General features: G+C 56.1%; 1 protein-coding gene across 1 annotated transcript; it reads right to left on the minus strand.

Moving 5' to 3' along the window:
* On the minus strand, window positions 1-25,907 carry KCNH6 (potassium voltage-gated channel subfamily H member 6). The gene is made up of 15 exons (XM_019026154.4): window positions 25,784-25,907; window positions 24,904-25,134; window positions 18,986-19,147; window positions 18,696-18,901; window positions 14,944-15,369; window positions 13,168-13,567; window positions 10,982-11,181; window positions 10,582-10,834; window positions 6,807-7,000; window positions 5,565-5,649; window positions 5,106-5,213; window positions 4,814-4,976; window positions 3,961-4,147; window positions 3,295-3,631; window positions 1-132 (listed from the first exon to the last, which is right to left on the minus strand). The coding sequence occupies exons 1-14, from the start codon at window positions 25,857-25,859 to the stop codon at window positions 3,338-3,340; spliced, it is 2,985 nt and encodes a 994-aa protein (XP_018881699.3). The 5' UTR covers window positions 25,860-25,907; the 3' UTR covers window positions 1-132; window positions 3,295-3,337.
* Window positions 25,908-26,973: the final 1,066 nt, after the last annotated feature.

Consider the following 26,973-nt stretch of genomic DNA (forward strand, 5'->3'; position numbering starts at 1 on the left):
GCTGTAGTGCAGTGGCACTATCTCGGCTCACTGCAACCTCTGCCTTTAGGGTTCAAGTGATTCTCTTGCTTCAGCCTCCTGAGTAGCTGGGATTACAGGCGCCCGCCACCATGTCCAGCTAAAGGAAATCCCCTGTAAAGAAGAAAGTTTAAAAAAAAATTTAAAAAAGAAAGAAAAAGAAGTACAAAATTCGCGGTACCTTGTCTTATTCTAATTAAAAATAATGATATTTATCCACAGATACAGGAACTAACGGGGGGAGGAAATTTTCTCTTTTATGACGTATATTTCCAATAAAATTTTAGTTTTATTAGAAAATTGAATATATATTTATGTTGTTTTGAACAACTGTACTACTAATAGATGTAACCCTTAAAGCCTTATTAAGGTTACAAAAATTAATTTTAAAATGTCAATTAATTTATACACATTCGTTTTGAGGCAGGGTCTTGCTCTGTTATCCAGGTGGTGGTGCAGTGGGGCAAACAGTGCTTATTGCAGCCTTGACCTCCCGGGCTCAAGCAATCCTCCTGCCTCCTTTATTTTTTGTAGAGACAAGATCTTGCTATGTTGCCCAGGCTGGGTTCAACTGGTCCTCACACCTCAGCCTCCCAAAATGCTGGGATTATAGGCATGAGCCACCCCATGACCGACCTACTTTTTTTTTTTTTTTTTTTTTTGAAACGGAGTCTTGCTCTGTTGCCCACACTGGAGTGCAGTGGCACGATCTCGGCTCACTAAAAGCTCCACCTCCCGGGTTCATGCCATTCTCCTGCCTCACAGCCTCCTGAGTAGCCGGGACTATAGGCGCCTGCCACCACGCCTGGCTATTTTTTTTGTATTTTTAGTAGAGATGGGGTTTCACCCTGTTAGCCAGGATGGTCTTGATCTCCTGACCTCGTGATCTGCCCACCTCAGCCTCCGAAAGTGCTGGGATTACAGGTGTGAGCCACTGCGCCCAGCCACTTTTTTTTTTTTTTTTTTTTTTAAGAGACCGAGTCTTGCTCTGTTACCCAGGCTGGAGTACAGTTGCATGAACATGGCTTACTGCAGTCTTGACCTCTTAGGTTCAAGTGACTCTCCCACCCAAGCCTCCCAGCAAGCCCTGTAGTACCTGGGACTACAGGTGCGCATCACAATGCTTGGCTAATTAAAAAAAAATTGTTTTGTAGAGACCAGGTTGAGCTATGCTGCCCAGGCTGGTCTTGAATTCCTGGCCTCAAGCAATCTTCCAGCCTCAGCCTCCCAAAGTGTTGGGATTACAGGCATGAGTGAGCCACTGCACCCAGCCTGTATACATATTTGTGTTGCAAACATATGATAGGGTGATCAATATTAGGCTTTGAAGCATACCAATAAATTACATGTAGGATAAAACTATGGGAGGAATAAGTGGGAATTATGAGAAAAGAAAAAAGAACAATGTTAAAGAAGGGTTTCTTGTGTTTTTAAAATAGATGGTGGTGGCTCTCAATCACTGCTATTTGGGCAGAAATGGGTCAATACAAATGAAGGATGGAATTGTTTTATAAAGTGTCAATATTTACAAGACACTTGAGATTATATCCTTTGCATCTATTTAAATGTATCATTGAAGTATTTTATAATATTTCAGATGTCAACTTAAAAATGTATGAGGGGGATATACATATTCGAAATTCTTTTACAGAACACTGGAGCAAAGGACTGAAAACCAATAACCAGGTAGTTCTTGGACAACAGCCCTTTTCAGCAGTGGTTAATTGCACATGCTCTCAAAGCCAGACCATCTAGGTTGAAATTATGTCCTCCTTTTCCTATTGTGTTGGGCACGGGGATGATTTTTAAAATTTTCATTTTGAGACAGGGTCTTATTCCATTGCCCAGGGTGTGAGTTCAGTGATGCAATCACGGCTTACTGTAACCTTAGACTCCTGGCCTCAAGCAGTCCTCCTGCCTCATCCTCCTCCCAAAGCCCTGGGATTACAGGCATGAGCCACTACGCCTGGCCTCTTTTTTTATTTTTATTTTCTTTTTAACTGAGGTATAATTTACACACAGAAGCACACTCTTTCGCAACCTGAACACCTGTAACCAGCACCTAGATCAGGAAACAGAACAGTACCTGCACCTCAGAATTCCCCCTCATGTTTGGGTGTCTTAGTCTCTCTGCTACTGATCCCACATCTCTAAAATGGGGATAATAATACCAACCCCTTGGGGTTGTTTTGAGGATTAGATGAACAAGTATCTGCAGAGCTGTCAGCATAGTGCCTGGTACAGGGCGAGTGCTACCGAAGTGTTGGCTGTTGTCATGATCCCCTAGGGCCACCAAGCCAGTGCCTCTGCTTCCCTTCACCTCGGCCTAACAGCCCCAGGCTCCAGGAGCCTCTGGGCCCAGCAGAACCACCTTCAGGTCCCCAACACACTGGATATGGTGGAGGGTAAGTCTGCAGCTCCTTACAAGAAGGGTTTGGAGAAAGCCACAGCACAGTCAAAGACGTAATGACCTTCAGATAAGTTACACACCCAGTCCAACATGAAATGTGTACTTTATTAGCTGCGTGACACTCCACTGCCCTCAAGAGACTCAATGTCACAGAACCATCAGGAGCAGAGAGCTGGAGGTCTGTCCTGACATGTCTGCCACAGAACATACCTCCATCTCCAGCCAGGTCAGAGGCTCATGGTAAGAGTTCTGATCAACCCCGGGCCTTGGTGCTGAGCCATGAGGTGCTGGAGGGTTCTGAGCTGGGAGGCTCAGAGCAAGGTACTCATGTAGATCAGAAACCTCTTTCTTCACTGCCCCCTCAATCCTGTAAGCTGCCTCCACACCTGAGACTCTCCCACCCTGCACCAGGCTTGCTGTTTAAATGGAGCCCTGGAGGAGGCTGGGAAAAGTCGTGAGCTTCTTCACCCACGCCATCCTGGGTCACCTGGATCAGCAGTTTGTAGCTACTTTAGGAGAGGCCCATCTGGGAGGCTGTGTGCCTCCCCAAGATCTTTTTTTTTTTTTTTTTTGAGATGGAGTCTCGCTCTGTCACCCAGGCTGGAGTGCAGTGGTGTGGTCTCGGCTCCCTGCAACCTCCACCTCCCGGGTTCACGCCATTCTCCTGCCTCAGCCTCCCCAGTGGCTGGGATTACAGGCACCTGCCACCACGCCCGGCTATTTTTTTTTTTTTTTAATTTTAGTAGAGGTGGGGTTTCACCGTGTTAGCCAGGATGGTCTGATCCGCCCGCCTCGGCCTCCCAAAGTGCTGGGACTACAGGCGAGCCACTGCACCCAGCCACCTCCCCAAGATCCTTAACTCTCACCTTGCCCACCTTCAGTCCCCTCATGGTGTCTTTATCTTGGAGTTCAGTGGCCCCAACTCCCTGCAAATCCAGGATCTGAGCCATGTCTCTGGAAGTCCAGCTGCTTGGGAACAGAGCCAAGGTGTTCAGGGAGGGAGGAGAAGCAGGGACCACAGATGAGTCCTTGTACTTCCAGGGGATGTAGAGGTGAGGCTAGGGGTGGCCAGAGCCCCTCAGGCTGTTCCTGTTCTGAGGATGGTGCCAGAGTTTTGTCCGTTGCCACAGCCAGGTGAGGCATCCTGGGGGAGGAGTTCCTGTACTTTGGACTACAGTCGTCCAAGTCTCCATAGCTTGGGGTCTGGGAGGAGCAAGAAAGAGGGATGCACCCCAGGCCAGGCTGCGGGTTAATCCACCCTGATTTCAGGGATGGGATCAGGCAAAAATTGTACCTGCCCTTCCCACACCTCAGGGTCCTGCTGCAGGCTCTGGAGTCACATTCTGGGCTTTGCCAGCACCTTGCCCAGGCCAACCCTATCATGACTCTGATCATAAAGGAGGTAAGCAGAAGCCCTGGCTGCTCTGGGGCCACAGAGGCTCTGGGCCTGATGCCGCACTGTGACCAAGTCAGGGTAGGGAAGGCATGCAGCTGCTCGCAGGTAAGCCCCTGGGAATCCCCTCACCTCTTACCTGTGCAGGAGGCAGAAAGCCCTGGGGCAACCTGGGCCCTGGATTCCTCGTCTCCGAGGCTACAGGAACCAAGGCCAGGTCATTGGAGGCAGGGGCTTCCAGAATGTAGCTGGCGTGGCCCTGGGGCATGGGCTGCTGGAGGAGCTGCAAGATGCGGCTGAGGTCTGAGGACACGCGGGACTCCAGCCTGCCAGACAGAACCCCACAGTCAGGGTCAGGGCTGGTAAGAGCAGTTCCTGAGGGCAGCTGTCAATCTTGTAGCCTGCGGGCTGTTCCTGCTAGATGGAATGGCGGCCTGGGGCCTACCTGAAGCTATTTCCTTACTGGGATCCACAGCCCCGGCCCAGAATCCCCCTGGTACACCCCTGACTCTTAACAACACCAGTGAGCAGGCACCAAGCATACAAGATTCAGTCCCCAAGATGCTTTGATGTGGATGTTCCAATTATCCCCATTTCACAAAAGGGCAAACTAGGTTCAGAGCTGTTTAGTAACTTGCCCACACTCTTGCTGGTAGGGAACAGAGCCAGAATTTGAACCTGGACTGTTGTGCCTCTAAGCCCTCACTCTGCTACCACAGCCCTGCCATCCACAGGACACACTCCCTTTCCCAGGACCTATGGAATTTGTTTCTGCACATGGTTGTGCCCCTCCCCCGAGAAGCTCCCTTGGCATGTTCCAGAGTTTGCTAGGGGAAGTCATCGGGGGAATTGTGCTTAATGACAGGTATGGGGAGACCTGCAGCTAAATGGCCTGCCCCATTCTAAAACCCACCTGGCACCCTATGATGTCTCTGAGCCACTAGGAGGGGCTACCCATGCCCAGCCCCCAGCCCTGACCACAGCACACACACCTGTTCATCTGGGCCTGGAGCTGCTCTAGCCTGGAGCCCAGCTTCAGAGGCCAGCAATCTGGGTCTTTCTGAGGGCTTTGGGGGCTGTGCCTTGGGGGCATTTCCTGCAGTAGCTCAGGCCAGAGACCAGATGCATCTGAGATGCTCAGGGGAGGGGCTGCATCTGCAGGAGGGAAAGGGAAGTCTCAGCTGGGCCTAGCTGGTTCCACAGGCCTGACCCTTCTCAGTAGAGCCCGTCCCCCACCCCCTACCTGCCCTGGGGACACAGGGTGTGAGGAGTGGCTCTCCTTACCTGGGTGCCCTGGAGCACAAGGTCCTGCCCCCATGGAGTTCTGGCTCCCAGGACCCAGGAGGCTGTAGCCCTTAGAGGGGAACTGGGGCCCCAGCTCATGGGGAGACCCTGGCAGGGTGAGGACTTTTAGCACTGGTTTCACTGCCCAGGGAGCTGCAGCCCAGTGGCCCCCCTGATGCCTTGGTGTGGAACCTCAGGGGGCTGGCTAGTCTCCATACACCCCTGGGGGTTGCATTTGAACCACAGAGCCCTCACTCTGCCTCTGAGGACACAGACCATCAGGACTGGGAGACTGGGGAGGAAGGCGGGCCAAGGCTCCAGCTCTGGGTCTAGAGAGAGAGCCCCTCTCCACTCATGGAGTGGGGTGGTGCTGGGGAGGCAGGATGGAGGGGACATGGGAGGGGTAGGAGGCTGGGCAGGGGCTGCAGGCTGGTGGGGGTGGGGGCTGGCTTTGCTCACCTGACTGGTTGTCACTGAGAAAGAAACCTTGGTGGTCTTGGCTGCCAGGAGCCTGTCGGGGGGATGAGTGGAGACCCCCGGCTGCCTTATGGGAAGCAAGAGGGTGAAATAACAGGAACCAAAGCTGGGATGGGGCCTCTTTGTTCTTCCCTGCCCTGACCCCATGGTGCTGTCACAACTAGGTGAAAGAGTGACAAGCAGCTGGGCACAGCAGCGATGCCCTGGGCGACTTCCGGCAGGTGGCCCAGGCTGCAGAGACCACACCCCTCCTGTCCTGGTGCCCAGCTGCTGGGCATTCTGGCCACCTGATGGCTGGGGGCCCAGGGCAGAGTCCTAACCTGTCAGTCCCCTGTGCAGATCGGGGGAGGGAGGGGAGAAACTGAGGAGGGGGAGAGGGGATGGTGTGGGGAGGGCTGTCCACAGCCAGAAAGCCCACCCAGCTCTATGCTCAGGAAGCTGGGCACAGGGCCCACGCCAGCAGAGCCCTTCCCCAAGGTGGAGGGGCGGGGCACCGGGGAAGAAATAGCCCGGGCTCTGTGTTTCCCTGCCAGATGCACACTCCCTTCTTCCCATTAGTTTCCTCCTCCATGATACCCCGCTCTGGGCATTCCCAGGTCGGTCCTGGCTGTCCCACTCCTTGGCAAGCTTGAGCTCCACATGGCTTCTCCTTTATACCTTCGTAACTTTGGCTGTTTTACTTTGTGGCTCTTTATTTTTCTTGAGTTGTCAAAATCTCCTCTACTGAGGGATGAGCATGAGAAGAGACAGCTTTGTCACCTCTTGGCAGCCCCTGTGTCTGGCACTGTGAGCCCTCTGGACAGAAGGCACCCCCTTTTTCAGCTTGGTATGATGTAGTAGGAATGCCTGGGCTTTGGAGTCAGACAAATTAAGTTCACATTTTGGCTCTGCCGTTGACTAGCTGAATGGCTTTGGCCAATTTATTTATTGTCTCTAATCCTCAGTTTCCTCATCTGAAAATTGGGGATAATAATACCATTTGCAAGGAGATCATGTAAAAGAAGCCCCACCCTTAGCACCCTACTGCTTAATAAATAGTAGCTATCCTCATACTTAGCATGATGCCAGCCATGGTAGGCACAAAAGAAATTATGGCAAAGGTTGCAGGATGGGGTTGAAAGGAAGGGTGTTGGTCAGATGGGTGCCCTCAGGCCAGGCAGGCCAAGCCCTCAGCAGGCTGCCTGGGCATTTCCACCCACCCTGGCCCACCTGGCCCTGACTCACGTCCCGCAGGTTGAAGGTGACCTCCAGCTTACTCCAGAAGCTGTCCGCAAAGGCCGGGTACATGTCCAGCACCTCCAGCAGATCTGCCCGCTGGATCTTGTGCAGGTCGCAGTAGGTCAGAGCCCGCACGTCTGCACTGGACTTGCCTGGCTGGGCATGGAGGCTGATGGGTTCCCCAAAGATGTCATTCTTTCCTGCCAGCCAGAGGGGTGGGAGTCTCTTCAGGGTCTGACTCCATGCTCCCTTATGAGGGTCCTTTGACCGTGACCTCCCCCAACCTCGGACATCCTTCTAGGCTGGGGCCTGCTGCCTGGGATAGAGCTCTGGGGACATGGCTGGATGTGCTGGCTGTGGGTGGCAGGGTGGGGGTGGGGCTGTTCTCTTCCTGTGTCCTTTGAGCGGCACAGAGATCCGGCGTGTGGCTCCTCTCACTGTCTCCAGGCCCTTCAGAACCACCCTCCATCAGAATCTCCCTCCTGTAGCCCATACTCTTTGGCACAGTGGGCAGGAAGGGGCCCTAAAGGCTCAACATCTGTCTCAACGTCTTTCTGCTGCTTGGCCTGCCGGTGCTGTGGAGCAGGGTGCAGGGAACCCAGGGCCAGAGCACCTAACTCTGCCAGGGCAGGGCCAGAGGCTTCTCTGTCTTCCCACTCCCGATTGTGGGGCCAGGTAACCAGCATGGCCCTGGTGAAGGAAGCTTCAGGAAGTTGCTCCCTCTGTCTGGACCCCAGAGTCTTCATCTCTAAAATGGATAAAACCTGATCTGCCTTGCCAACCCCACTGGACTGTTCAGGGAAGCAGATGAGGTGATGCTTGAGAAAGTGACTCAAAAAGCAACAGGCAGCAGGGCTCAGCGGCTCACGCCTGTAACCCCAGCACTTTGGGAAGCTGAGGCTAGTGGATTATTTGAGGTTGGTTCGAGACCAGTCTGGCCAACACAGTGAAACTGCATCTCTACTAAAAACAACAACAACAAAAACAAAAATTAGCAGGGCATGGTGGCCTGTAATCCCAGCTACTCGGGAGGCTGAGGCAGAAGAATCACTTGAACCCGGGAGGCAGAGTTTGCAGGGAGCTGAGATCGCACCACTGTACTCCAGCCTGGGTAACAGAGCGAGACTCCATCTCGAAAAAAAAAAAAAAAAAAAAAGCAAGAGGCAACTGACTAGGTCCATGCAAGGCAAGGGGGAATATCCCAGGGTAGACATGGGTGATGTTCAGGTATGTGGTATGTGGCAAGGGTACTGGGCCCTCCTGGTGCCAGGTGCTGTGCTGGCCAAAGGATATAAATATAAGATGTTGTGCCACCCACAGGGACCCTCCCAAATCCCTGCAAGATAGGTACGTAAGCAGCCAACAAGTTTACAGCATGATCTGTAGAGCCCTAGAAACAGGAAGAACCAAGAGTTATGGGGCCATGGAGGAGGGAGGGGCTCCTCCTGCCAGGGGTGGCTGGGGCAGAGAGGAGGGGGCTTACAGAGGAAGTGAAGTGGGGGCTGTGTCGAGAGAAACAAGGACCAGCCCCCACGAGAAAGGCAGTCAGGACAGAAGAAACAGCATGTGATCAGCACTGCACTGTCAGGGCTCGGGTGGAGAGCCCAGGGCCAGGGTGCCACGGAGCATGACTGCTTTGATTCTCACTCCCCCAGAAAGTCCACTTGTTAGTGCAAGTGGCAGTAACAGTTTAGCACAGAGGGATGGGTGGAGGCTGGGACATGTCCCCACAAGAGAACAGGATCAAAGGGCATTCACAAAGGAGGGGGCTGAGGCCTGGAGAGGGAAGGGGCTTGCCAGGGTCACACATGAAACCCTGAAGCTTGAAATCTGGGCAACATTATAATGTGATGGTTTTCCAGTAGATGAAAGATTCTGATCTAGTGTCTCTTTCTACTCAGGACAAAATGAGAGGTTTCATGTCTCTAACTGAAACTTAAATTGGATTAACTTCTTAATTATTATTAATAATAATCATCCCTCCCATGTGATGGCACTTTTTTTTTTTTTTAAGACAGAGTCTCGCTCTGTCACCCAGGCTGGAGTACAGTGGCGTGATCTTGGCTTACTGCAATCTCCGCCTCCTGGGTTCAAGCAATTCTCTGCCTCAGCCTCCCAAGTAGCTGGGATTACAGGCACCCGCCACCATGCCAGGCTAATTTTTTGTATTTCTAGTAGAGATGGGGTTTCACCATCTTGGCCAGGCTGGTCTTGAACTCCTGACCTTGTGATCACCCACCTCGGCCTCCCAAAGTGCTGGGATTACAGGCGTGAGCCACCGTGCCTGGCTACGGATGGCACGTCTACGGTAGGCTGGGAGTGAGGGAAGGTCTCATACAGAAACCTATGCCTAAGCCCAGCCTTGGAGGACAACTGGGATCTGCCGGACTGGCACAGGGTAGGGCGCTCCAGGCAGAGTGGCAGCACATGCAAGGGCACAGATTTAGAGAACTCTAAGTAGTTTGGCTGGAGCATGAAGTACCAGGGGGAGGGTGGTAGGACAGGGTGGTCGGATTGGGATAACTGGGGATGCCATGCATGGACCATGGGGAACTGTGGAGGGATCTTGAGCAGAAGAGGCAGATGTACAGATGTCTATTTCAGGTCAGTGGCAGAAGGTGGAAGACAGGCATGGGAGTAAACCAGACGCAGGGCCATGGGAAAGGAGTTCCCAACACCTTTCCAGGAAGGACCCAAAGAGGGCTGGATCCAGGCAGGGACAGGGAGACAGGTGTGAGATGGAGAGGTATGGACAAGTCTGGCTGGTGGACAGTGGGCAGGAACGAAGTAGGATGCCCCCTTGGCAGACTGTGGCGTGGGCAATAGGCAGATGCTTCACAGTGATGGGGATGCTGAAGCAGCTGGTTTTGAGGAAAGGTGATTTCAGGTTGGGATACATTGAGTTTGATCTGTTCATAGAATACTAGGGCGGCCATGCCCAGGAAGAAATGGAATATTCTGGTCTAAGGAGACAGTGGGGTGAGGACAGGGCTCCTTGTGGCACAGGTGAAGGCTGAAGCCGTGGGAGCGAGGAGCAGGCCCAGGGGAGGGTGTCAGGTGAGGAGGGGCGAGGAGAGCAGATCACCAGCAGTCCAGAGGAAGCAAAGGGGGAGGGCTGCCCGAGGGGAACCCGTCCAGAGGGGCTGGAGGATAGCCAGGTCATGGGGACCAAAGGAGGGCGAGGCTGAAGTTGGGGTGGAGATGAAGTCATGGGGCAGGCAAGGAAGATGAGAATCGAGAGGACCCTGTGATGCTCAGAGAGGCAAAGTGACTTGCCCAAGGTCACACAGCAGGTATGTGGCAGAGGCTGCTTGTGACCTGTCTGTCCCCCCTGCCCAGTGCTCATATTCTTCCTCCAAAGTGTCTAGCTATCCCTGTGTCTGCACTGAATGAGACTGGGGTCCCCAGCCAGGGCATCCACCTCCACCCAGAAAGACCCTTGGCCTTTCTCCCTAAACTCCCCAAGAGTGCAAGAAGGTAGGAAGACCTGCCTGGGCTTCTGAGTCACACTGGCAGCCCTGGAATCCCTGCCTGGCCACAGACTAGCATGATCTCCCTCAGCCTCAACTTCCCTCTCAGGAAAATGGGACCTCCGGCAGAGGGTTGTTTTAAGGATTCAGCGAGCTGGGTATAAAGCTCTCCTGGGCACATGCCGTGCAAGTGGCTGGCCAGTAAAAGTAAAATCCTCATCAGGAAGAGGGTGGCCTGGGCAGGGCATCTCCAATCCCGCCCCCTTCCATCCAATCCCCAACGCAGGCCTGGTCCACTCCGCCGGACCCACCTAGGATGGCCACGACCACGTCGTCGCGCAGTATCTCGATGGAGCCTCGGGAGATGAAGTAGAGCGTGGAGAGCACGTCGCCGAGGTGCACCAGCGTGTCCCCAGGTGGCGCGTGCGTGGTCTTGAACTTGACGGCTAGCGCGCGCAGGCAGCCCTTGCTGGCGCCGCTGAAAGCTGGGCAGTGCTGCAGCAGTGCGCGGTGCAGGTGCAGGCAGATGTCAGCCTGCAGGCACTCTGGGAAGCCCTTCAGCACCTGCAAGGCGGGCGGCCAAGTCCAGCGGGGCGCGGCCGGGGTGGGGCTGGGGGAGAGGGTGGGGAGGGCTCTGGGGACGCCCCGCCTCTGCAGGATCTTGGCTCCCCCCGCGACGCCCGGGGCATTAGCCGGAGCGGCGGGGCTCACCGCGTTCATGTCAATGCCATTGGTGTAGGACCAGGCGTGCTGGAAATACTCCTCCAGGCGCTGGCGCAGCGGGTTGGGGATCTGGTGGAAGCGGATGAACTCCTTGACACGCAGCATCTGCGTGTGGTAGCGCGCGGTGCCCGAGTACAGGCGCTGGATGATCGCGGACACGTTCCCGAAGATGCTGGCGTACATCAGGGCTGGGGGCGGGGCGGAGAGTGAGCTCCTCCGCGGCCCCACTGGGCCACACCACCCAGGACTTACCCAGGTCTTCCTCCTTCCAGCAGCCCCCTGGTGAGGGACCCCTCTGTCCAGGGAGAAGTCAGGAGTGACCAGGACAGCGCCAGGGCACATGCGGGACAAAGGCCCCTGGGCTTTCTGCCCTCCTCCCTCTGCCCTGTGCCTCTTGGCATCTTACTGGGCCTAGCGGTCAAACTCCCGAGAAGAAAGAAGGAAGGCAATGGATTTTTAAAGTTCAGATCTGTTTTCTCCTTTAAGTTGTAAAAATACAATAAAGAGAAAACTCTCCGCCGGGTGTGGTGGCTCAGGCCTGTAATCCCAGCACTTTGGGAGGCCGAGGTGGGCAGATCACCCGAGGTCAGGAGTTCGAGACCAACCCAGACAACATGGTGAAACCCCGTCTGTACCAAAAAAATAGAAAAATTAGCCGGGCATGGTGGTGCCCGCCTGTAATCCCAGGTACTCGGGAGGCTGAGGCATGAGAATCGCTTGAACCCAGGAGGCAGAGGTTGCAGTGAGCCAAGACCATGCCACTGAGCTCCAGCCTGGGCAACAGAATGAGACTGTCTCAAAAAAAAAAAAAAAAAAAAACCCACAACAACAAAAAAGAGCAAACTCTCAATTTCTTGTTTTCATCCATTTTCTTCCCTTGTTTTTGTTTTTCTGGACTTTCACATCTCTAAATACTCTGAACATCACAACTCAATCTATGTGTAAAATTCCACGCTGACTCTTGTTTTCCTAAACCAGGTGTCTTGGGAGGCAGGCAGCTGGGAGCAGGGATTGAGAACAGCACAGCCTTGGAGCTGAACCCCTGGGCTGGGATCGAGTCACTCGGACATTTCCTAGCTGTGTGCCCTCTGGCAATTTAGCACTATCTGGGTTCTTGCTTTGTAAACTAGGCTCAGAAGGGAATGAAATGTGGGCTTTTGTAAAGTGTTTAAAAGAGTGCCTGGCAGAGCTGGCTTCATGTGTACAACCCATGTGGACACACGGGGCCGCATGCTAAGAGCCCTGCATTTGGTTTAATACTCTGCTGTCACTGTCGAAAAATTCTTTTTTTTTTTTTTTTTTGAGACGGAGTCTTGCTCTGTCTCCCAGGCTGGAGTGCAGTGGCGTGACCTCGGCTCACTCCCGGGTTCAAGCAATTCTCCTGCCTCAGCCTCCTGAGTAGCTGGGATTACAGGCGTGTACCACCACGCCGGCTAATTTTTGTATTTTTAGTAGAGACAGGGTTTCACCATGTTGGTCAGGCTGGTCTTGAACTCCTGACCTCATGATCCGCCCACCTCGGCCTCCCAAAGTGCTGGGATTACAGGCGTGAGCCACCATGCCCGGCAAAAAATTCTTAATAATTTTTTTTTCTTTTTTGAGACGGAGTCTCACTCTGTCACCTAAGCTGAAGTGCAGTGGCAAGATCTTGGCTCACTGCAACCTCCACCTCCCAGGTTCAACTGATTCTCCTGCCTCAGCCTCCCAAGTAGCTGGGATTATAGGCATGTGCCACCACACCTGGCTAATTTTTGTATTTTTTAGTAAAGATGGGGTTTCACCATATTGGCCAGGCTGGTCTTGAACTCTTGACCTCGGGTGACCCACCCGCCTTGGTGTCCCGGAGTGCTGGGATTACAGCCTTGAGCCACAGCATCTGGCCGATTCTTAATAATTTTTAAACAAGGGTCCCTACAGTTTCATTTTGCTCTGGGCTCTGCAAATTATGTAGCCTGTCTTGGTGCCTGGCAGATAGCATGGGCTGTGTGGGTGTTAAATGTTGTGTACACTTGGTGCACACACCAGCAAAAATTCATTGTGCTGCACACTTAGGATCAGTGTACTGCATGAATTGTTGCTATGTGTTATGTTCTATCTCAGTACAAAACTACACATAAAATTTCACGGGTAAGACCAGAGCATGCAGTTAGGCCGTGGCATGAGGTCTCACTCACAGCCGATGAGCATGACGCAGATGGAGAAGACCTTCTCGGAGTTGGTGTTGGGCGAGACATTGCCGAAGCCCACGCTGGTGAGGCTGCTGAAGGTGAAGTAGAGGGCTGTGACATACTTGTCCTGCACCGAGGGGCCCGAGGCTGGGTCGCTGCCGTTGTAGCGCTTGCCAAGCTGCACACCCAGGCTGTCCAGCCAGCCAATCTTGTGTTCCAGGTAGGGCCGCTCCACATTGCCAATGGCGTACCAGATGCAGGCCAGCCAGTGCGCTATGAGCGCGAAGGTGCACATGAGCAAGAAGAGCACAGCTGCCCCGTACTCAGAGTAGCGGTCCAGCTTCCGTGCTACGCGCACCAGCCGCAGCAGCCGCGCTGTCTTCAATAGCCCAATCAGGGTTGTGGTCTGGAGGGGTGGGGAAATGGTCACAGGGCTGGGGTCAGCCCTTGGAAGGGTGCACTCAGGCCTGCTTTTGTTCACTCATGCATACAACCACATAGTCATTCAACAAACATTTATGGAGAACTTCCTCCGGGCCACACACTTGGCAGTGTGGCACAGTATGGGACATTGAGGATCTCAGCCTAAAGCTCAGAATAGTGTTCTGGTTGCTAGGACAGAAGTCCAGTGGGAGCACAGAGGAAGGGGAGGTCAAGTCTGCAGGAGCAGGTCAGGGGAGGCTTCATGGATGAGGTGACGCAGGAGCTGAGCCTGGAGAGAGGAGGCTAGGGCTCCAGACAGACAGGAGAGAGAGGGAAAGGGCACTCCTGGCTCAGGGAGCAGCATGAGCAGCGGCACTGAGGTGTGAAGTGCGTGGCCGACGTGGGAAACCGAGTGTGGCACTGCAGCCCGATGCGCATGCGGGAGATGGAGGAGCAGCGAGAGCCGCGCCTGGGAAGGGCAGGGCGGGCAGGGGCTGCTGCCTGTGGGCTTCAGGGTCCATCATGAACTTGGCTTCTAGTCTGTAGGCCTTGGGAAGCCACTGAAAATTCTGAGGACCCTGTACACCCCAGAGGGTGGAACACAGGGTCAGGTAGGCGATCTGAAAGTTGCTGTGGCAGCTGTGTGGAGGGGCGGGAGGCTGGCAAGTTTGGTGATGGGACACAAGTGAGTACGAAGGCCACTCAGTGTCCAGGTGGGGGCAGCAGGGTAGGAGGGTGGATTTGTTGAGGGGTGGTCTTAGGGGGGTTTGGAGCAGAGGAGCCCTGCTGGACACCCCCTGCTGGACAGGCTGGGGTGATAAGGGGGCACTGGAACACAGAAGGCAGAGTTGATTTTAGTGAAAAGCTGATCGTGAGGAGAGGGGGCAAGAGGAGACCGTGGGACTGGAAGCTATGAGAAAGGCATGTAGATGCCTTCACGTCACCTATGGGCAGCCAGGTGGACATAGTGGAGGGCTAGGGAGCAAGGTGGGAGCCAGGGTGCACTGGGGGAGTGGCCTGGGGATCCCTTTCTTCCTCCAGGGTGAGTGCAGTTTGGAAGTCAGCATGAGGGGCCGGGACCACACGAGTGCCCGTCCTGGAAGGGGCAGCCTGCTCCTCTTACCAGGGCCTGTTCAGAGAGGGGGCAGAGGGACAGAGGCCTGGGGGTGCAGCCTTGGCAGGTCCTTCTCCAGGGCTGGGAGGTGACAGATGTTCGGGGCCTCCTCTCCACCTCCACGTGCTTCAGCAAAGGTGTCCAGTGCCAGATACTCTCCGTACCCAGTGCTGTGCAGCAGGGAGGGCTTGAGGCCAGCGTGCAGAGGACAGCCATGGCTGCTGGCCTGGAGGGGGTCTGCTTACCTCATCGGAGCCAGTGCGGAAGATCAGGAGGTCGAAAGGGATGGCGGCCACCATGTCAATGAGGAACCAGCCCTTGAAGTAGTGGACGGCGATACGGCGGGGGTGGCTGACCACCTCATCATTGGTGTTGACATAGGTGGTGCGGAAGTTGATGACGATGTCCACGACGAACATGATGTCCACGATGAGATCCACCACAGTGAGGGGACTGCAGGTATAGCTGCAGGCCCCACGCCGTGATTCGTCCTGGTCGCTGAGCAGGAAGGCGGCTGAGTAGGGCGTGAAGACAGCCGTGTAGATGACCAGCAGCAGGATGAGCCAGTCCCACACGGCCTTGAAGGGGCTGTAGTGCAGGATGGTCCAGCGGTGGATGCGCGGCGCCTGCAGCTTGTACTCCGGCAGCACATCCGCACCCAGGGACAGGACCTGGGGGTGGGGGCCGAGAGAGGTCAGGCATGGGGCAGCCACCGCTGGTGAGACTGGCCTAGAGGGCTGAGGCCTGGGGAAGGTATAGTGGGAGAGGGTGGGTGACCACGGCTCTGGTGGGCAGAGGGGATGAGGGAGAGATGGGGTGGGGGGTGTCTGAGAAGGCAAGTTCCTAAGGGGACAGATGCCTCGAGAGGAAGTGCAGAGAAAGGAGTTGGGATGCAAGAGGAGGGGTATGGCTCTGCCCCATAGCGACCCCAGGTTTGATGCTCACAAGCTCCCTTGGAAACATCCTGGAGTGGGTGGAGCCAGGCAGGGGAGGGCCAGGCCCATGGACATCTATGGACCCATTCCACACAAGAGCCCATGGAAGGGGTAGCTGGTGGGCTGATCCTCTCTGGTGAGCTTAGGAAGCTCCCTATGGTCAGGGTTCCTGATGGGAACAGGTCACTCCTAGAAGAATGTCTTCCTTTCTGAGGGCCCTGGGGATCCAGGACCAGTGAGTGCCCTCTCTGAGGCCAACTCAGAGCCTCCCATGGAAAGAGTCCATGGGGTAGGGGTGTAGCCAACCTGGACCCTCAACGGGTCCTCGGCACCAAGGAAAACTGACTCCTCCCCACATGTCCAAGGGTTTGGAATCATCACCTTCTGCAGAGCCTTCCCTTCTCCCTTCTCCCCTCCCGCCCCCGCCTCCAAGACTGTGATCAACCCAGGATCTCTAGGTCCCAGCACAACATGCCCTGGCTCTGCCCAGCTGCCCAACATGAGAGACAGCCAGGGCATTAGGAAGGGCATGGGTACTGAAGCCAGGCCTCCCTGGTTGAATCCCAGGTCTGACATGTGCTATAGGTGAGCCTTGGGCAAGTTTTGTAACCTCTGTGAGCCTCAGTTCCCTCATCTGCAAAATGGAATCACAAAGGACAACAAAAGCCATGGGTAGTGAGGAAATGAGATGCATCTGTTCTCATGTAGTTAGTGAGATCCATCTATTCTCACGGAGATGGCAGGTGCTGCTCTACACAGTAATTCCCTGTCCACCCTCCTCCTCCCTCATCCTCATCAGACACTGCTCCAGACAAGGATGGAGCCAGAGGGGTGTTCCATGGACCTCCTCTCCCACCAGATGAGATCTGGTGGATAGTTCTGGTTTAGGAAAATTTGCAATGTAAGGTTTGACCTTGCAAACCAAATCAATTAGCAGATGGGATCACAGTAAGGCAGATCCATTTGGTTTCAACCAGAGGGTCCCTATCTGACATCCAAACCCTTGAGTGGGGCTACCATGTCCCCACCCTGCAGTGACCTGCTCAGCCTTGAGGCCTCGCCTCGTACTTCCCCAGGAAGCCCCCTCTGACTCCACATAGACTTGGGCTCTTTTTTAATTTTCTCCCTGCCCCTGTATCCACCTAGCTGCATGGTGGTGCTCCACTGAGCCATGGGCTCACTGAGTTTGGCTCCCTAACTGGTCCTCTCCCCGCTGTGTGCCCAGCTCTTGGTCCACATGGGCTCTCAACTGCAGGTCCTTGAATGAGCACTGCAAACTGGGGCTCTGATCAGGAGCAGCTGCCGTCACACCCTGGGCATCAGAGCCGCTCCTCCTCCTCCTGAGGGCTGCTAGGACCCTGCTAGGGTGAAACAAGGCCCTTCCCTAGGCCTGCCTGGGTGGGGAGTGGGAGGGAGACAGAAGGAATGGTGGGGGTGGTTTAAAGTAGGCTGAGAATAGAGCTCCTCAGCTCCTCAGGGCCCCCAGACAGGGGGACCCCCAAAATCTCCCACTGCCTCCAAAGCCAGCTCGAGGGCCCTTCGTGGCAAAGCCCACCCTGCCCAGTGTCCCCCAGAGCTGCAAGGCCCTCAGGATGCCCAGGCTCTAGTGTGAGGCCACAGCCATCGAGGCTCTTTAAGTTCTGGTTGAGGCCGATGTGACTTCCCTGATCTGGGTCCTCGCCTGCTCTTTCCCCTGAGATCTGTCAGGCACCTCCCTGGACCTAGGACCCACATGGAGCAGGGGAATGACACCAAGAGGGGCCAAGCTGAGGAACAAACGGGTAGGCAGGTTGGGCAGGCGCCGGGACTATGGGCCCAGCCAGGCCTGGCTGTCTTCACCGACCACTCTCCAGTCTAACAGCCCCCTCCGTGGCAGCCACCAACAGTGGCATCAACCTAAGATGTCCTGGAGTAAGCAGCTGGGGGGCTTCCCAGGGTCAGGCCTTTGGGCCACTCTGCCTGACCTCAGAGGACACAGTCCTGCAGCCTGGCGTCCCACCCTCCTCAGGATCCTTGAGCTCAGTGAGGTGCTGAGTGGTCTTCCCCACACCTGGTTCCAGCAGCAACTGTGCTTTAGGTGAAAACAAGCAGGGGGGAAAAGAGCTGCCTCCAGCCCCAACACAGGGACAGCCCCAGGAAAGCTGGGAGCAGGCCCCTCCACGCTCTGCATTGCTCAACCTTGGCCTGGGCCCCTGGCTATGACTTACAGCTTTGTCTGCCTTCTGGGGCCAGAACTACTCAATGTCAAATGGGTCCCCAGAGACCATTTAGTCCATCTCTCTCCTGCAGATGTAAGCCCTGAGGCCTAGAAAGGGGGCTGATAGTTCCCCTGGCCAAGGTCACACAGGGAGTCAGTGCCAGGACTGTGGTCACTGGAGCCTCGGGCAGGGCTCCTCGCATTTCCCTCTGGAATGGTCAGGGCTTCCGGCCTCATGAGAAGGGACAGCAGGGTGAGCTGGAGCAGAGGACCCAGGGAAGCCTGCCTTGGGGTGGCCAAGGAGGAGCTGCCGGGGTCCTTCAGGGCCTGGCCCCCAGGAAGCTGATTAAAGATAGCTGGAGGTGCCAGCCTCGTCCTGCCCTGCCTAGCATGCAGGAGGATCCTGTGTTCACGTTGGAAGGAAGTAGGGAGGGCGGCTTTTGTCTCAAAGGCAAAGGGCTGGCACAGGGCTGGGACCCCCCCACACCAGCTCTCCTCTCAGTATGGCCTTGGCATGTCTCCTCTCTGCCTCTCCTTCCCTGTGACGGGCTGAGCCTTGGTCAGGCCCCCATGGTGGCCTCCATGTCCACCCCCTGCCCTGGCTTCTCCAGGCCTAGGAGGCGGCATCATTCACAGGCCCTATTGACCCCAGCCTCCTCTGGCTCTAGGAGCTGGGCACAAGGGCTGTGACCTCAGGGCAGGCCTTCAGGTCTTTAGGTCTCAAACAGGACAGGAGGCCCGGGGCTCGAACCAGATATTAGAGGCTGGACAGGCAGGATCTCTTTACCGGCCAAGGCCCCAGAGCCTGGGAGGGGACCCTGGAGGCCTGGCACAGCTCCGCACACCCTGCTCTGCAGGCCCGCACCTGGGTGACCTTCTCAGTGACGTTCTGTGTCCGCTCCACCACCTTATGGGGCGCGATGATCTCAATCTCCGTGGTGGAGCTGGAGCGGTGCTTCTCCAAGTTGAACTCCACGAAGTTGAGCGTGAACTGTGGGATCTGGCTGATGGTCCTGTACTTGCCCCTGCCTGTGCCTGGCCCTGGTCCGCCTGGCCTGCCGTGAGAGCCCTCTGAAACCAGGGCCAGGAGTCAGAGCAGCCAGGGCCAGGGGACCCTCATGCGTCCCTCCCACCACCACCCTCACTCTGCCTCACCGGAGCCCAGGAAGCTCTGGGACAACAGGCGCTGGGACAAGCTGCGGCTGCTGTGCTTGGCCAGGAGCTGGGCCAGGTCCTCGAAGTTGAGGATGAACATGATGACAGCGCCGTCCTCGTTCTTCACGGGCACCACATCTACCAGGCAGCGGAAGCTGGAGGCTGCGAACACCATTGGGAGGATGGGGGGTGGGCCCTGAAGGGGTCCCCTCCTGCAGTGGCCTGGCTAGGGAAGGGGCTGAGTGAAGGTCAAGTGAAGGTCAAGTGAAGGGCAGCCACTGGGGTGAAGAGGCTTGGACAGTGACCAGAGATACTGGGCAGAGGGTGGGTGAGGCTGCGCAGCTGGTGCTCCACCCACAGGGCAGAGGTGGGGAGAGCGGTTAAGCTGCTCATTAGGAGATAAGGTAGCATCAGATCAGGCCCAAGTCCACGCTCGGCCATCAGCTCAGAGCTTAATCTCGAGATCTGCTTCTGCTGTAATTAAAGCTGAGCAGATGGGGGTGGATTAAGTGGGGAGGTGAGGCTGGGCATTCTACCCCATGGAGCTGGGTTGGCCCTGGGCTCTCTTCCCATATTCCCATCCTGCAAAGATGCCCTGCTCCTGTGATGCAGGGAGGAATTTGTTGTTGAAAGTACACTAAGTGCTGGGCATGGGGCCAGTTGGAACATCTGGCCTCAGGAGGTCCTTGGGGGGCAGGCATGGACCCCCATTCTGCGGAAGAGAGCCTGAGGTTCTCAGAAACTGACTTTCAAGGGCTGGGAGGGAGCATGGAGAGAGGATCCCTAGGTTTGCAGGACACAATAGCTTGGAAAAGGGAAGGGACTTGTTTGGGAGGAGAGTGCTGGGGCCAGAACCAGGCTGCTGCTCTGGGCCTAGGAGGAGTGTGGGGTCCCAAGGCAGGGCTGGGCCCAGGGAGCAGGCAGAGTAGTGGCCTGGGCACCACAGAGGGAGGAGGATGGCCGTGTGGGGGCAGGGCAGGCCCCTCTGGCCACCTTCCCCATCATCTTGGGCAGCCCACACCCAGCGGCTGGCTGCTCTGTTCCTCTCAGGTTGTAGACTCTGCCCCTCCAGGGTCTGGCTGCAGCCCCCTTTGGTGGATGGAACAATACCAGCTAAAATGCCCCATGCCTGGCCGGGCATGGTGGCTCATGCCTGTAATCCCAGCACTTTGGGAGGCTGAGGCAGGCGAATCACTTGAGGCCAGGAATTCAAGACCAGCCTGGCCAACATGGTGAAACCCCGTCTGTACTAAAAATACAAAAATTAGCCGGGCATGGTGGTGCGCACCTGTAGTCCCAGCTACTCAGGAGGCTGAGGCAGGAGAATCGCTTGAACCCAGGAGGCCGAGGTTGCCGTGAACCAAGATCATGCCACTGCACTCCAGCCTGGGTGACAGAGCGAGACTCTGTCTCAAATAAATAAACAAACAAACAAACAAACAAAATACCCCATACCCAAGAGCCCCAGGCCAGGCACCCCACGAGCACCCTCTCCATGGGAGTCCTATGTCCCTCAACTCAAACTGTTGGCAGATGTCAGGCCCAAAGGGCAGGATCCTCAGGGGGCAGGGGCCTCAGGTGACCACGCAGATGAGAAGGCAGAGCTGCACTCCCTGAGGGCAGGTTAGGCTCTGTTTCACCTGTCCCAGGTGTTGTTTGTTGACTGAGTGTATGGAAGCCCACGTGTGGGGGACGCAGGCCAGCCGCTGGTGGGAGTATCACTGCTGTGGAGCTCACTGGAATGACTCTCCACCAGACTCCTTGTTTCGTCCTCAGCCCCTCCTCACAGCCATCAGAGCTGGGGTGCAGCTGAGCCACCCATATCCTCCCTCTCGCTTTCCTCCCTGGGGAGTAGGAATCTCTCGTATTGGATTTCTGGACTCCCAGGCACCAGGCAGCCATCTACCATCTGCTGCCTGCGCCCAGGGGAGACACCCACACTGGGGAGAGGTGCCTGCCTGCTTCACCCACTCCTGGGCACATAGTGCTATAGGCCCAGACTCCCAGGCCCAAGCCCATAACTCCAGTCAGCCTGGGGCATGGTGACACGTGGACGCTGGGACCTAGACAGGGATCCTCCTTGGCCAGTGGCCTCGGACACTGCTCCTAAGGCCAGATTATATTGTCAATCTCTCTGGCACTGCAGAGATCTGTCCTGGCAGGGGGCAGGGAGAAGGCAGAGCTGGGCAGAGGGGCAGAAGGCCTCCAGGGCTCTCTAAGCTGCTGGGGGCTGTCAATGCACAGTCTTGGCGTGGCTGCACCCAGCAATTGATGTTACTGGAAAATTGATGCAATTGGAAAACTGCAGCTGGGAATGGACCAAAGACCAGCCCGTTATAGCAGTGAGGGCTGGGGCTGGGGTAGGGTGCCAGTGTGTGGTACCCCATGCCCTGCCCCCATGCCTGCGGCCTGTTGGGTAGGCAGACAGGAGGCTAGGAGGATTTGGAAGAGTCCAGAGCATTCTCTCTCCCCCTGCCCCAGGTTGTCCTTGCTTACCCGTGGCTCAGAGCCCCCCCCCCACAACAAAAGCCCACATCTAGGTGACCAAAAGTGGGTAACTGTACCATCTCAGGTTATGCCCAGGAGGGATGGTGTTCCTGTGCCCTCACCAGGGCCCTGGAGGAGGAGCCACAGTCTCTGCCTGCTTCTTCCTTGCAGGAGCTCCTCCCAGCACCCACCTTTCTGACCAAGGGCAGCAGGTTTGTCTGCCCCCTGGGAATTCCCATTCCTTCTTATATGCTAGGTTCTTACTTTTCTTAGCAAAGGCACCCCACTTCTCTCCCCTGGGAGACCCCAATTCTCTCTCCTCTCCTCTCCCTCTTGAATGTGCTCCTTCATTCAGTTTCCCAGCACTCACAACCTCCTTGTTGTCTTCACCTCTATCTCCCGATGCACACCCCATCCAGCACTGTGGTGAGTCCCCAGGGAGAGGCTGGTGCTACAAAAAGCCAAAAAGCTGCCACTGAGAGGGTGGCCACTGCATGCCGCCTCCTAGCTTGGTCCTCCTGGCATTCACAGATGTGCATATGGTAAACATGGGAGGAGGGTGGGGGCAGACAGCAGCCCCTTGTCCCATCCTCCTCATCAAGAGCTGAGGACTGGAGAAGTCCCAGGACTCCTCTGATCTGGCTTGGGGATTAGGGGACTCTCTGGTTCGGGATCCTCAGAGAAGAGGACCCGGGAAAGGCAGGCTGGGGTGGGCTCCCGGGCAGGTGCCAGTGCGGGGCAGGCGTGGGTGACAGTGGGGGGATCTGAGTGCTCTCCTTTCTTCCTGCCAAACTCTCACCAGTTCTAGTCCTGCCACATCCCCATTCCTCCTTATCTGTTAGGTTCTCACCACTCCTAGCAAAGGCAAATAGAGGAAGAGCCAGTTTCCCAGGGGTCTCTGAGCTGTCTCCTGGGGTATTTTTGCCAAGTGCCCTGGCCTCTTTGAGCCCAGATGTCTGTAGCTGCACAACGTGGAGCTATGTGAACACAAACCCTCCACTTTGACTTCGAGAATTTTCAGTGGATTACCCCTTTAGAGGAAAAGAGGATTATACATAAATCAGCTAGAGATCTGCTCAGGACCCCTTCCCACCTCCCTGGAGTTGGGGGTTGGGGGGAAGGGAGGTACTGACCCGAGGAGGAAAGAAATCACCATTAGGATGCCTCTCAGCAGGACCATACGTGTACATGAATATGGTCAAAAATGGATCATGTGCCAGCCTGGGCAACATAGTGAGACCCCCATCCCTACAAAAAATTAAAAAATTAGTCGGGTGTGAGGGTGCGCGCCTGTAGTCTCAGCTACTCAGGAGGCTGAGATGGGAGGCTGCACTGAGCTATGTTCTTGCCAGCCTGGGTGACAGAGCAAGACCCTGTCTCAAAAAAAAAAAAAAAAAAAAAAAAAAAAGGATTATATGACGTCAGAGTGGACCTTAAGGTGAACATCAGTTATCTGAGCACAACATCCTTCCCTTAGTGTAATGCTGGCCAGGAAGCTCCCCTTTCTGGGTTTCAGGACAATTTCAGGAAGGTCCAGGTAAATCAAAGCCTTGGGCAATAAGATAGGGAAGGGCCGAGGGTGGGATGGGAGTAGATTGGGACTTATGGGGCACCAGGTATGTGGGCAATTTCCCATTTTCACCGAGGGTCAGCCCCCAAGACAAGGTTCCTAGGTTCCCTTCTGAGACCTGAGGACTCCCACAGGATTCCGATCTGAGTCCTGATCTCAGGGGGCCAAGGCCAGGCTTTGACTTCTGCCCTCTGCCCAGACACCTTCAGGGTGCTGAGGGGACCCCAAGAGCCATCACCTGACATCCCTAGGAATCTGGGATCAGGTATAGCTCTAGTGTCAAGGAGAGGAAAAGAAAGGACCTGCTGTAACCCCCATTTCCTGCTGTCCCATCCTGTTCCCCAGGACCCTTCTCACTCCCCTGACTGCCACCTCTCCTCTGCAATGATGTGAGGAGGTGAGGTCACAGCTTTTAAAAATATTCTGAGTTCATTAACCCTGTGAGTACTGCCACACTAAGCCAGATTCTTCCCAGTCCCTTCCTGGCTGCCACTGCCTGTTGCACTTCCCACTGCCACTCACTCAAGTGGCAGCAGCAGGAACAACCAGGACCTACCCGAGAGGCTGTAACTCTGAGAAGCCTGCAAACACACACACACAGGTGTGAACTTGCAAGCACACACACACACACACAGAGGCACACACATGCAAGCACACACATGCTCATGTTTCACACACTCCAGGCCCCTGAAACCCGGGCTCTCAGCACTCCTCGATCCCGATCCAGAGACATCCATTCTTTATCTCCACTCAGGTGGCCTCATGCCTGCCTTCCCTGGGGACTTCTCTCCCCTGAGCACCTCCTTCCCCAGAAATCCTGCCTGTAAACACAAAGGCGGCTGGGGTCCTTTCTCTCCTCTTGGGATTACTCAAAAGAAATCTCCGAGGGAGGAATCCAGAGACTTGGGTTCCAGTCCCAGGTTGGACTCTAGCAGTGGGATCTTGGGCAAATCCCTTCCACATCTATGAAATGAAGGGATTTACCTAAGCCAGTGGTTCCTAAAGTAAGCAGGACATCAGAACCACCAGGGAGATATTTCCAAATACACCCGCTTGGCCTCATCTCACACCTTCTGAGTCAGCCTCTCTGTAGAGAAAGCATGTTTTGGAAAACATGCTCTGGGTAATTCTGATGCAGAACCAGGTTGGGGACCATTGATTCAAGAGATTTCCCAGGACATTCAGGCTCTTTTCCTCGTTCCCACCCATGCTGCCAGGTCCAGTGAGGACCCTGTGGTCCTGGGGGGTGGGGGAGGATTTCCAAGGGCTGCTGAGATCTGTCTTCAGCTCCTGACTTATGCTTGTGTTCTGCTTGCAGTATGCTCCAGCTGGCAGTAACAACCCAAACTCCATCTGAATGAGCTTCCTGGTCAGGGAAAACTCCAGACCCTGTCTCCCCAAAGAGCTGAGACTGGATGAGGCAGGCCCACCCCACTTTCCCAGCCAAAAGCCCCCATGCCTTGCCTGGCCACAGAGGTCTTCAGGAGGTGACTCCTCCTCTAATCCTTGGAGCAGACGGAGAGGAGGGAAGGTTAATTTCCATCCCAGCTGCCTGACCGCTGGGGCTGACAGTGAGAGAGTGGAGAGCCAGGAGACCAGGGACACAGGGGAGGGATGGCAGAGCAGGAGGCCCTGCCCCAGGCCAGGACCAGTGGGTGGCCCAGCCTGATCCCTAGCTCCTGCAAAGGACCTCAGAAGGCATCATATCCAATGCCTGTGGAGGAACCAAGGCCCCTAGAAGAAACAGGGTTTGTTCAGGCCCTTTGGACCCTGGGTCAGTGCCTTCCCCAAGGCCACCCTGGCTGGACAAGACAGAGGGCCAAGCCTGCCCTGCAAAGCCTCTGGCCTGAGTATGCCTCACCATCCTTGCGGTAGTAGAGGATGTCCACCTTGCACTCCTCAGCCCCCAGCAGGGCCTGCGCTAGGCGGGACACGGCGCTGCTTGGTGTGTTGGGGCCTGTAAGGAAGTCGCAGGTGCAGGGTTGCTGCATCACCTCCACTCGGGAGTAGCCGAAGAGTTCGCAGAAGCCGTCGTTGCAGTAAATGATGGCGCAGTTCTCCATCTGAGCATTGGCAATCAGGAACTTCCGACCTGGGGTGGGAGGTGGGAGGCAAAAAGTCCATGGGAGCCAGGATCCAGCGGCTGGGAGGGAAAGATCATAAGCACTCTTGGTGGCAGTAAGGGGAATTTAGGCAGAGGAGCAGGGCAGTGACCAGAATGAGGGAGGGAGTCAGGCCTGGGGATTGTGGGAAGACTAGGGCAGTGAGGGTCTTGAGGTGGAAGGAAGGCCCAAGGCCTCCTGGAAACAGGAAAAGTGTGGGGAAGGGAGGCAGGGATGTGACCAGATGGGGGTCAGGCCTGGGAAAGCTCCTGGGAAGACCAGAACCAGGATATGAAAAGGAAGGAAAAGAAGGACTCAGGGAAGCCTCTGGAGGACGCGGATGAGGGGGCAGGCAGTGGCTGGAAGGGGAGGTTCGAACTTGGGGCACCAAGGAAACAGCAGGGGGTAGGGAGGGAACGGCTGCACGCTGCTCCTTGTGTTCCAGAGAAGAGGACAGCATTTAAGGCGAGCGGGTCCCCCTGGAGGAGAAGGCGCTGGGGACATCAAAGGGAGGACTTTTCATTCAGCACCCGGCACTCACCACCTTGCCCGGTTAGAAGTTAGTAAAGGGGTCCAGCCCTCCCTTTCACGGAACCAGGACTCCAGATCGTCCCCCCGCCCCAACATACACACACTCACTTTGGCCCTCGAACTTGCGGATGATGGTGTCCAGGTAAGTGTTTTGGGGAGCGACGTGGCCCCTGCGGACCGGCATCTTTCGGCCGCGACCCCTGCCCGGAGCCACAGGCGCCCCTGGCTCCCGGCGTCTCCGCCTGTCCTCGGGCTCAGCAGCGTCTGGCTCCGGTGGGCGCCGCCCTCGGGGAGGGCCGCCGGGCTCCGCGCCCCGCCCGCCAGCCTGCGTCTGCCCTCCCTGCCCTCCCCTCCCCACCCCTGCCCCACCTCTCCTTTCCTTTCCTGCGCTCCCCTGCCCTCCCCTCGCCTCCCTGGCCCGCGCCCTCCTGGCCTCCTCTCCTCTGCGCCGGCCCGGGAGCTGTCCACGCCTTGGTGCTGAAAGAAGCCGCGCGCCGGCGGCGGGGAGGGGGCCGCTGGGCGGGGCAGTTTCTCTGGGACCCGACGGGGCTGGGGCGGGGCCTTGCATCCTACGGGGCGGGGCGGGGCGGGGCGGGGCAGGGCTGGGGTCCTGGCCCTGGAATAGGGCAGATTTTCCCTGAGGAGCTGCTTCTGTTCCTGTCCCAAGGGCCAATGGCCTCAGCACCTCTCCGATTCCCTCCCAGTACCAAAGGGCAGTCCCCCCTCCCAGTGCAGGGAGTCTCCCAGGCAGGAGGGGGGCTACAGATGGGGTTGTTAGGGGCCTCAGGTGGTCTTTGGCTGAAAGCTTTCTTCCGGGTCTGACCACTGGGCCCGACCCTGGCAATGATACCATTAGGCCTCTGGCCTGCTCTTATAGCAAGTGATCTCCAGCTCAGCTGAGACCTAGGTCCCATGCAGAGCTCCTGCTGCCAAGTCCAGCCAGCGCCTGGTCCTGAGAGGAGGGGGTAGGAGTACACATGAAGACGTGCAAGAAATACGCAATAAGGGCCAGGCGCGGTGGCTCACGCCTGTAATCCCAGCACTTTGGGAGGCAGAGGTGGGCAGATTACCTGAGGTCAGGAGTTTGAGACCAGCCTGGCCAACATGGCAAAGCCCTGTCTCTACTGAAAAAACAAAAATTAGCTGAGTGTGGTGGCGCAAGCCTATAATCCCAGCTACTCGGGAGGCTGAAGTGGGAGAATCGCTTGTACCCGGGAGGCGGAGGTTGCAGTGAGCCGAGATTGCGCCACTGTACTCCAGCCTGGTAGACAGAGCGAGACGCGAGACTCCATCTGAAA

Source organism: Gorilla gorilla, chromosome 4 (genome assembly GCF_029281585.2).
Source record: "Gorilla gorilla gorilla isolate KB3781 chromosome 4, NHGRI_mGorGor1-v2.1_pri, whole genome shotgun sequence".
Lineage (NCBI taxonomy): Eukaryota > Metazoa > Chordata > Mammalia > Primates > Hominidae > Gorilla > Gorilla gorilla.

Excerpts from the sequence above, each read along its gene's own strand:
- KCNH6 (XM_019026154.4), bottom strand. The coding sequence starts at position 25,859 with ATGCCGGTCCGCAGGGGCCACGTCGCTCCCCAAAACACTTACCTGGAC. Across the intron at positions 25,135-25,783 it reads CCGCAAGTTCGAGGGCCAAA|GTCGGAAGTTCCTGATTGCC; the intron begins GTGAGTGTGTGT and ends CTCCCACCCCAG. Across the intron at positions 11,182-13,167 it reads CTGCGTCATGCTCATCGGCT|CCCTGATGTACGCCAGCATC; the intron begins GTGAGTGAGACC and ends CCCCGCCCCCAG.